This window comes from Ruditapes philippinarum, unplaced genomic scaffold (genome assembly GCF_026571515.1).
Source record: "Ruditapes philippinarum isolate M1 unplaced genomic scaffold, ASM2657151v2 ctg3851_1_1_1_1, whole genome shotgun sequence".
Classification (NCBI taxonomy): Eukaryota; Metazoa; Mollusca; class Bivalvia; order Venerida; family Veneridae; genus Ruditapes; species Ruditapes philippinarum.
Window position 1 is genome coordinate 165,756 of NW_026866543.1, and position 12,058 is coordinate 177,813.

The 12,058-nt window shown below is 29.7% G+C and overlaps 1 protein-coding gene across 1 annotated transcript in view; it reads left to right on the forward strand.

The window, feature by feature from the left end:
* The window catches only part of LOC132732812 (uncharacterized), a 57,763-nt gene continuing 45,705 nt past the window's right edge, over positions 1 to 12,058 (forward strand). Inside the window, exon 1 of the mRNA XM_060719320.1 lies at positions 1 to 1,255. Within this exon, the coding sequence (XP_060575303.1) occupies positions 328 to 1,255 (928 nt within the window). The 5' untranslated portion in view covers positions 1 to 327. The remainder of the gene's footprint in view (positions 1,256 to 12,058) is intronic.

Genomic DNA, 12,058 nt, shown 5'->3' on the forward strand with positions numbered 1-12,058 from the left:
AAGATAAATTACTTCACATTAGAATTGGGTAAATAATAAAACCGATTACATTTATTCGTTAAATGTTTATATACCACAGCTAGTAGTTGTTGGCGATAAACACCTAGGGATTTACAGCTCTAGGCGGATAAATTGTGAACATATGCTTTCCTTATTGCACCACGGAAATGCATGACGGAATTTACGTTAGGGGGAATGAAATAGGAGTAACCAATTCTTGTCGTGCTACAAGATTGATCTGACATAGTTGCAAAGAAAAAATATGTTATTAGAAAAGAGAAAATATCTATTTCCAACGTGAATGGATTATTTAATTTTAGTTCTATTATGCAACCACAAATGTCCAAAGTATCATATAAAGCGCTTGCAGCGATTTGCATTCTTGGAATAGTGATTGAATCTTCTGATACTCAATGTCAACTACAAAATGGGAAATGTACATATAACGTTAACCTCAATGTGGCAGAATCATGCACATCGCCAACAAAAAACAACTTGGGGGTATTTAACACTTATCTACAACCACAAGAAATTAGGTTGCCAGCTGATGGAAAGATGACACAAATGCAAAAGGATTTTGATGTTGTTAAATCTGACCATGAAAATAGAATCAAAGAGCTTGAAAGTTCTATACAGAAAGTACTCCGGAATGCAATTTCGTCGCAACCTGTAGAGTACCCTAATAATCAGGTTTATGTAGAGTCGTCATCTCATCGTGAGACTATCATTGAATCAAAACGTCGTCCAAACCAGGAGGGTTCAGGAAACATACTTCTCCTCCAGTTGCAAAATCAGTTTAATACAATGAGAACATCTCTTAGTCAAAGAACAGCCGATCTATTAGAAGCAAGAAACAAACTAAATGAAACATCTGATTTACTGAAGGCTGCACAGAGGCAGTCATTTGAATCTAATTCTAAACTAGTTGGTCTTGAAACAAATGCTGCCGTTTTAGAACGTGAAACAAGAATTTTGAAAAACAAGTACAAAGACAAAAGTGAAAGACTGGATTATGCTAACGAGCAACTTAATATTACTGAAACAAAATTAAGAAAAATTGAAAATCAGTTGTATGATGTTGTACGTTCAGAAAGTAACTTGAAAGAAGAACTAGAAACGGTAAAACATAGGCTTAGAGAAACACAGTTGAAATTAGCGGCGTTACAAGTAAACCATACGGATTTACAAGCTAAATATAATAAAACAAAGGATACTTTGGCGATACGGGATGAGGAGCTGATCGAATGTTATACAGGTAACTTTTAAATTTTTGTGACAATAAAATGTTGATGATCTGTTTTATACCTTGTTGAAGAGCATTCATATTTATGGAATATTTTGTATTCCTTTCGAGGTACCAGCATTGCCTGACAATCTTGCACTAGCTTACTAGGTAATTCAAGTGACTATAAGTGAATAACGACTTGCATTAATAATCATTATAATCATTATGGTGAACAGGCTATTTAGTTCGAATTAAAAAAACAACAAACAATATTACACTTTGATTAACCAAATATATTTCGTTTCATTACACCGCTCATGTTTCATTTTCAGTTAAATGATGTATCTTACATAATTAAACGGTTTCCCTTTGATAATAAAATGAATAGGTATTTGTTCATTTTCTCTTTCTGATTATATTTCCGTGAAATATTTTATTTCCTGTTTGGCTTTGAAGGAAAACACGGATTTTAGGATGCACTGAAAATGCATGTGCCGGGTTTTTACCCCCAGTTTTACAATACTAGTAATGAGTGTATGTCATTTTTTACTTGACTATTTTCGCTCATTGAGATGTAGTATGCTGCCTGGTCAAACCAATTTTAAATTGAAACTGATTGCAATGGAAAAACTCACATCATTTCCTTTAAAGCCGACATTTATGATAGTTGTAACGTTAAACTAAGGGCTACAGAAGTTATCATGTATTCGAAGGAATAAATTTTATTTATTATATTTCAACATGTGACCTGACTTGAGTCATGTCTTTGAAAGGGTTTTAGTATTGAAGTAAGTATTTTAATGTAATATTATAAAATGACGAGCGAAGGTACAATAATCATACACGCCTTTTAATAGGTGCGTTATATCTTGTACAACTGCACACTTTATTTCATTAAAATAGGCACAAAATGTATATGACGTCTTTGGGGCATAGCAAAAAGTATCCCCTAGTTTATGTAGATTATAATAGTGATATAAAAAAAATATAAAAAGTAACAGTAACTACATGATAAACTGATATGTCAATTTTACATATTTGAAGGTTTTAACTGTCATTCATAAGGGCAATATAATCTGGAAATTGAGACAAATTATACTTAGTGTTGATATAATCTAATAAAAAACCTTTCAATTAATAGAAAGTTGTCTATATATAATAAAACGGTTATCAGTTCCCAAATAACATTATCATGTGACATGTTATAAAAAGAAAATACTTTTCAGGTTCTACATTACATTTTGATATGATATGCTAGAAAAATATAATCATGACACCCTTCACATTATTCCCCATTCAAACAGAAAAGACTGTCGAGTGCATTATAAAACGATATATGCAAGCCATAAAAAAGGAATGTTTACACGCCGGATATGACGCCAAAAAACCAATGAAGTTAGGAAAATTACTTCCACGTACGGTCAATGTTGTTCAGAATATTTCATCAATTCCCTTTTTATAACCTTTATTGCCTTATTTTTTATAATCTTAATTTTTCTTGCGTTGCAGTATAAAAATTAATGCTTATCGTTCATATTACTCATTCCTATCGGCCCTTGCGCATTTGAACTCGAACCGTGCTTTCGATTTCCCTTTTATAAACATGCTTTCGTTTTTCAATAATGACAGAAAATCCATTAAGACGCCAAGTTTAACATGAATAATGTCTTTTTATAAACCTTGTTGTTAATGGTTCATATTGAATATTACAATCTATTATTTTTATTTTATATATAGAAATTTGTCAAGTTTTATGTTTCTCGATTACTTTGTTGTTCTCAGGTGATGTGTCGTGAGCGTTATATTGTGTGTTTGTGTATGCCAGTAGTTTTGTAAACGGTACAATAGTGATTTTTTTTATAAAACTGCATATAATATGATACATCTGACATTGTTATAAATGAAAATGTATTGAGAAAGTTGAGAGGAATTGCTTACAGTTCAGAATAATAAGTTAGTAAAGCTGCGAGCGTTCCGTTATTTTTAACTGATTTGTTTAATATCTCTTTAAAGTGATCAGTGTGCATTTTAACTGATAGGTTAGATATCGCTACTTAAACACAATATGTTAGGTTTTACGTTTTGTCAGAACGTTTAGTACATGTTGATAATATATTGATAATGGATTTTAACCATACTGGGGAACAGGGTAGCGTTGAATGTGAAATAAATTGTCATAAAGGTAGCACATTAATAGCACAATGTAAATACGTAATTCTGTGACTACCATGTAAATTATTGAAACACTATAACTGTACTAATTGTAAAGGGCAAACGAGAGTTTTGTCTATATGATTTGTTGGTACTTTGTTCTGGACAACAAAAATAAAAGGTTAAAATGAAAATGAAAGTATTTTTGGGGTTGATTGAACCTTTAAAGCATACATACAGTACCGTTGGCCTAGTGGTTAAGGCGTCCGCCTTCGGATCGGGAGGTCGAAGGTTCGAGCCCCACGGGGAGCGTTAATTGAAAGATGAATGTTTCTCGTGGGACTCGTTCCGAAATGGCCGCTTCGTGAGCCGCGAGGTAGTTAAAATGAATGGTTACCGATTTCTATCCGCCTGGCGCCTGGCATAGTGGTAGGAATTGGGAGGTACATGGTATGCAACCAAAAGGTGTCTCATAAGTCAAAATGGCTGGCCCTTTCAGTAGGGGTGACACTATAATAAACACGACCTTTACCTTTACCTTTTACAGTTAGAGTTAAATGCATTTGATCATTAATATTATCAAACTTTTTATTCGGTACATTGATTTTGAAAAATCAATCAAGAGGTGTATAATGTTTACTAAATTGAAAGAAATACAATGTATGATTTCGTCGGTAGAGACAGACGATGACATGTTAACATTCAAACACATACTAGATAATATCGCTAAATAATTTATAACAACCTAAAAGATATTAATACTATTTTCAAAATAACTGTTTTTCTTTAAATTGTCGTGAACAATTAGATTTAAAACAAAAAATATTTATTAAAAGCTTCAATAATGTTTCACCTAAAATCTTAAATATCAGGTTTGTATGCTCAATTTTTCAAAATATTTTTTTTGTAATTTCACATCCTTGAACATTTCAATAAGGATATTTAGTTGAACAGTTTATTTCTGTCTCATCCAATTTACATACTTATATAATATTAACAGTAGCCAACTTAACAACATTATGCAATTGACAACTTTTTATTTACAACCAAAAGAGGCATAAAATTTGCATAACAAAAGTTAGATAACAGTTGCTTATCTTTTGCGACTCATTTTTGTCCATTTTGTTTGCTCGGTGGATGAAGGAAAATAATACTGCATCATACGGGTACAGAAGGCTTACCTAGCTAATAGTATGATCAGAAAAGATGAAAACAAGATATCATTTAAATATAGAAAGCGTACCTATGATCTACTTTGTTATACTTCTTAAATGCCTGTAGTGTATTAAATGGTTAAGTAATCAGGTAAGTTGTTTATCAAAATTATGCCACACAAGACAGCTATAAGTAAAAATGAAAACGATCCGTACTTTGAATATTTTGAATGACTTTCCTTGAATATGTCTTTGAATGAAGGCTTATAGTTTTACATGAAGCTGCATGTGTTCTAAATCCATTTATTTATTAATAGATACCAATAGACACTTGCAACATTAACAGCTTAAAGGTGTGGACTCAGTTTTTGACGTATTTTATCAAGTAATTTCAGAAGAGATCAAAATAGCTTTTATTATATTAATTATAAAGATAGATATAAAAGGAATAGATATAACTTGTCTTTGCTTATCTTTAAAATACATTTGATTAACATTTTTATAACTCAATAAAATCTCGAATCACGTGGAACCACCTGTTACGATGTATTCAATTCTAATCACCAGGCAATTTACTTACAACCTTGGGCCATGGTGTAAGGAATTTAATAGATTAAAGATAATAATTTTCAATTCAACATTTTATAGGTTCATCAAAATTTGTACTGGAAGCTATTTGTTATCACCATTGATTGATATTAAATGTTATTGGGATATACATTAAAACAAATAATGCTAAATCTGTATTCTTTTTGTCTTTACATATTTTGGTGATATTTTCTTATTTATCTTTGTGTAATTTGTATATTTACATATTTGCAGCATATTTAGCGGTAGCTGTAACTAATAAAATCATACATGTAAAAATACAAAATGTCACATTGATAGTTAAATAAAGCCGATTTGTAATGATCATTTATACAATATTACAGCATTATGATTCTTACATTTAACAGAAACCAAACTTACTTTGGTATGAAATGACAATTTTAATCTGAATTTCATCAACTTCACTTACAAAATTATATGATAAATATCTTTCGTGCATAAAATATCAGATAAAAAAGCCGTTCATAAAATGCATAATATTGACCTACAGTATGGAAATTTAAGAAACCAAAAGTCTGAAAAAAACATTTAATTTTCTTACATAGATCAACTGGGGCACATAAAACAAAAATATATGCAAAAAAATAATAATAAGACCAAATGTGCTAAGAAATAAATTGTATTTTTGTCATTTTAAGTCATTTTCATAATTAGAATGAATGATCTGAAATTGTGCACACAAGTTGATCCGAAGAAATCATTTACAATCCAGTAATGACAAAAAACATCAGTGGAATCCCTGTAAGAATCTTAAGATACCATTATGTCATTAATTAAGTCATTATACAGTTTCGATCGTTTGCTATTCGAGAATATTTAAAAACTGATATATCATTTAATTAAAGATTATTTTAATATAATCATATAATTTCAAAGATTAAATGATCATTACAACCTGTTCTAGATTCTTAATGAATTATTAGGTGCATAAACAGTAATGTCTTTAAGTTTATTGAAATCCATTAGCATATCAAGTGTGAGGAAATTACCTCTTTTATGATACAAACAATTTTCAAGTGTTTATATAAACTCCAACTGCGAGGTAATTAGATTGAGGTTAATCTTATTAGAAACAAACATTTGATGCTAATTTGGTAATTTTATTTTCTCTTTTTGTTTCCTAGCATATTCTAAGATATTTTATGTTTAATAAGAACAATGAGTTTAAACTGTTTTCATATTTAAATTTCAAGCAAGGCGGCGTGAGAAGTTGAAAATACTGACTTCATTGTCAAACTTGAAATTACAAAAAGAGATGCAGTCTGTCCATGCACTACAAGATTAACTTCAGATCCGTAGGTAAAGAGAGTAAAAGAATACACAAATATGTGAGATATATACTAAATATAGTAATCTAAATATATTATGACATAACTTTAACGTAATGATATTTACAACTCTGCATACAGTACAGTTGTACGTATATGTGAAAAATATGGAATATTACAAAATTTATATGGTCTATATATTAATTCCAGCGACCAAAATAAAGAAAGACACTTTTTGACTTAACTCATGGTTAAAAATTTTGTAATAAAGCATTATATTGAAATATGATCTCTCAAATAAAGCATTATATTGACATATGATCTCTCAAATGGTTGACATGTAACATAAATCCAATATGCTTTGCACAAAGAAAAGTCTTGTGGCTGAGGCGTTGCCTTTAATGGTTGAGACATCAAAAATAGGGCCACCGTTTAGTCACACGTGATCATAACAGACGACTTACTGCCTTCCTTCAGCATGTGAGGTTGTTTTGACCCCTTGCATTGCTTTATGGTTTAGCCAAACTTATATTTCCTATTCCGGTGCATATGACCTAAACTGTGTCGATGTGCCGTAAAATCAAACAAACATCTAATAAAAGCAAATAATAAGGTAGGACATTCTTAAATGTAGAGCTACGTTTTTAATTTTCTTGTTAAAGGTATAAACATGTCAATATTTTATGTTGCTTTGATACCTATCAGTAAGGTTTATAACTGTTTTAAGCAATCTTATTTTTACAGTATGTAAGGTGGTAAAATGTTAGTGAAGACAGTGTTTTTATGTTCCTTGCTTATATAAAACTGTCGTTAAAATAATACGTATAGATATAATTGAAAATTTAAGCTTTATCCCTAACTGAAAATCCCTCAATTGTTGACATTTCGATATCTGAAAACAGTAATGGTGGAATATATATCGTAATTCAAGGACTTTGTAAGTGTTTTGAATAATGTAAGAACTTAACGTTTACTAAAGAGTTGTCTTGTTGTATAAAAGAATCTGAAATTTATCTGAAATATGAAATAATAGATCAATAAGGGTAAGCAACGGTCATAAAAGACTTAAAGATATGTCGTGATGAAACTATTGATTAAGTATATATCATCAGAATATATATCAAAATGTATTTATTATTACAATCATTTAAATATTTCACATTATAACGCAACATAAATTTGCATCTGTGCATTTCATCTTAATCGTTGAAATAAATGATTTATACGAAAAAGCATAAACGTTTACTTTGCATTCATGTACAGTAATTACTCAGCCATGTTTCATATATTTAATATTATTTATAGTGATCGTTTATGATTTATTGTCAACATAACAACACAGTATGCAATATTTATTTTCGTCTTGCTGCACTGATTTAAGACTTGTAAAATTGTATTTAAATGGTGTCCTGTACGTATACAATTGTAATGTATATATATCATCAGAAACAACACAGAAACTTAAAACCTTCTTGTTTCTTTTTTTTTTTTTTGGGGGTTTTTATTATTATTATATTATTATTATTATAAATTTATTTTCGTTTGCTTCATTTTGTTTTGTTTTTCATTCAGAAATTATGTATTTTTGTAAATTAACATCTCTTTTGTAGATCTACTCTCATTAAACATTTCTTTCGTAGTACTTATTAAGCATGTTTTTTATTTTTTGCTTTTATTTTTTCCGTCTCGTTCCTTTAAATAAGACTATTAGATATCATAGTTATTTTATTATGATGGTTGCCACGTCAAACAGTCTTGAAAGTAATTGCCGACATAAATATGATTATTTAAGCTATTAACCAGATTCATCTTGTACGTTATCTTTTTGGATATCGATGACTTCTAAACAAAATTTGTGTAATGTTTGATGACATCGAATGAATTTCAAAGCGTGAAATGTCAAGTTATCCTTGAATTAATTTTGATCATTTCGTACTGTACTAATCGGCATTATGATCTTTGCAATTTAAATTTATCAAATTGCTCGTTTAAATAATTAACGACATAAAATCTGACGGTGTCTACTTTGATTTTAGTTTATGTTCACTACCCTGGTCCAAAAAGAATATAGTTTAAATGTATATATTAAGATTATTAAGATAATATAATATAATAAGATAATATTAATATTAAGATATTAAACACTTTCTGAGAATAACTAAAACCCCACGTGAGACCGCGTAACTTAAGGCCCGTGAAATAAGGAAATAAATAAACCCCGCAAAAAATGTGTTAAAATTCAGTCGACACAATTTCGATACATTAAACTTTACAATCAGTTTAAATCTCTTATAAAAACAAATACTGTCGTTTGCCCGATATTATGCATGACAGGTGTCAAAAGATGATTATGTGAAATAGACATCATTTTATGTTATTTTCAACACGTGGTCAAATCAGCTGTTTATACATATTAATTACGCTGCAGAATCATTACACTAAATACACTAAATAATTTACTTCCTACTGAACGAAAGAAGAAAAAATAAATAAACAATAGATGGTTAATCTTTTTATGTATTGTGATTGTTCTCTGTAAATGACTTGCCATGTATGTATTGCCGTTTTTACAAATGTTAATTGTTATATACCTTATGTTTGTATCATGTATGATGCACTGAGAGAAATAAAGAATTTGAAATTTGAAGATTTTCTCAAAATGGGAGGTCTTCAAAAATTGAAAACATATACATGTAGTTAAATAGACGAAGACTGCATTGTAATTTGAGAAAGAGAAATTTCATGTCGTTGAAATAACTTATAAATTGCTACATCATGAAAATATCTTAATGCTACATAAATTCGTGATATCATTTTCATGTTTTGCATTTTTGGGGATTTATTTGATGAATTTATATGAGTACAGTAAATGCTTCACGTTAATTGTAAATACATGTATTTTAATTGCATGCCATGTCATGTTTTGTGTGTTCTTTTTTACGTGCATTATAAGTATTATAAGTTAATTGTAATATTAAAGATAACATGTTCACGTGTTACTCCATCAGTTCAAGGGTTAATTAAAATGAAGATTTTTAGTATTTTTAGCAATGATGACTTTTCTCTCTCGCCTTATTATAAATTGCCTTATAGCACCATGTCGCCATTTCAAAATCAAGCAGTCACAATTCGATTTATATTGTTCGTGAAATTGTTTTGAAGATAATTATATTAAACGAATGTCAGTGCACAAAGTTTATAATTTTAGAGAGATTTAATTTGATTTTCAATAAAATGCATTTTTGCGGTCCGGAAAGGGCTCATCGTGGATCTTATCTCACAAATCGATTCTACCTACTCTTAAGTTGCATCTGTATTACAGAAGATAAGGTTGTTTATAAATGACATAAGACAGTTATTATTACATATCATTTATTATATTGAATCCTTTTATCATAACATATAAAATAGTTTGTTTTTTAAAGAATGGAATATAAATTAACTGTACTGGTTGTATGAAGAATAATAAGTAAATTAAAAACAGAAGCATTGATAAAATCATGTTATCCCTGATACACATTATTCTTGACATCTAGATTTGATTTAGATTTTAGGATAATCGTGTTATTGAATTGAAATTATTGTCCTACAGTCTTATTCCAAATATATAAATATGTAGTTTGATAAAGCAAAATCATAGTTAAATACCTTATCTCTGACTGAGAAGACACAAGATCTGTTTTCTGAAAGTTACAGTGGAACCTCTATAATGGACGAACATATACAGAATGAAAAAAGACTGAATCACTTATTTCTTTAAAAGATGTTTTTGTCAAATTGATAACAGGCAATGAAGGTACACTAGAGCATTGTTGTGCTTCACATTTTTTCAAGCATCTTAATCTCAAGTCCTAATTTAATTACACAGAGCGTCAATTTTATCACTACAAAAGTTAAACATCAAAGTAGATAAATTAACTATGAAGACATATTTTACCTCCATACTGCGTTGATTGACGACACAGGTGTGCAGGTGTAATCAAGAATTGCATAACAATTTAATGTTTAGATTAACTATTTTATACTTTTATATTTTTACTTAATATATATGTTTTGTAAAACTTAATATTTAAATTTGGATTAATGTTAGTCTAGTAAATAACAAAATATGATAATAACGATATCGGCTTTCGTCAAGCTTGGAAACTTGCATTCTCACTTTTATTGCAAATCGACTTTTTCACCTGCACGGTTCAGTGTCCTTTAGAAACAAACATGTGTGCTTTTTCCAATTAAATATCTATATTATACCCCATTTGCATACGCCCTTCTATATTTAATATGACGTCATCCGGTCCATAAACCGCATACAGACCGGGGGCGATCCATAATTCTTATATGGACTGGATGACGTTATTATAAATCGTAAACTTCTTTTTTTGCCTGTTTAATTTAATTTACAAAAATTGAATAACAAAAGAAGAGCATGATTTTTTTTGCTGTATAGCTTAAAAATAATAATAATAATTCCGACTAGGGTTTGAAATATTTCACACACTGAAGAAATAAATTATTATTTGAAAGTAAATTATAGTAAAAATGTCAGCAACATAGGGATGAAAGGATTTAGATTCGGTATAATATAACAAATAATACATGGCCTTTCGGGCAAAATGCAAGTTTACCGACTGGTTGGTCAGACCTCGGAAGGTATATGTCCCTCAGCTGCGCTTCGGGCCATATACCTTCCTCAGTCTGACCAACCAGTCCGTAAACTTGCATATTGCCCTCAATGTATTATTTGTTAATTATTGCACTGATTATTTTACAAAGGAAGATTGAAAGGTTAACAATATGGTTTGAGACAGACGTATGTTCTGTGGATTTATAACAATGGCAATTTTATGACTTCAGTGCAAAGTATAAGCAGTTAGATTTAAAGATCAATGTTAAAGAAAGATTGAATTTCATATTTTAACAATTCTATAACTTATCTCCCGCTCTGGTTTATTACATCTCTGGATTACGCACTTAACTATATGTCACATTTAGTAATATGATCATGTTTATAATTATGTACTTTCATAAATATATTAATGACATGTTGCAGTACTTTTGTTTTACTGCATGATTTGCTTTACAAATTCATATGCGTCCTAAACGCTTGAGGTACCAATTAATTTCCAACCATTAAAATTTTATTTAAATAAAGAAAAATGGAATCCCTAAAGAACATCAAAAATCAGAACGTTAAAATTGAAAATGTTGCCGACTTGATTGATTTGAGCCTGTTCATCGAAAGTCCTGGGAAATGCAAGCTATGTTTTTTAGAAACATTAACAGATGTGTTTATAAAAATATTCAATGGTACGCATTCGTGCAATTCCGTGAAAAGCGGCGTAACGTCCTAAACAAAAAAGTGTATACTCTAAACGAGAAAACAATGTGCGAATCTAGATAAAAATGGAATTTTGAAAGGGGATTAGAGGTAATGAAGCTTGCATATCAAAGACAAGACGTCTAAAGATAAAATTAACATGAAGGCTGTATATTCTAAGGGTGACTATACATTATTAAAATAAGATTCCGTAACCATCTATATAGAATAAACAAATACGAAACAAAACTTGAAGCTCCATAAACTTAACAATACTGTCGTGCTGAATAAAAATTGAAACAGATTGTCCAAAATTTATTTTTCAAAAGTGAAC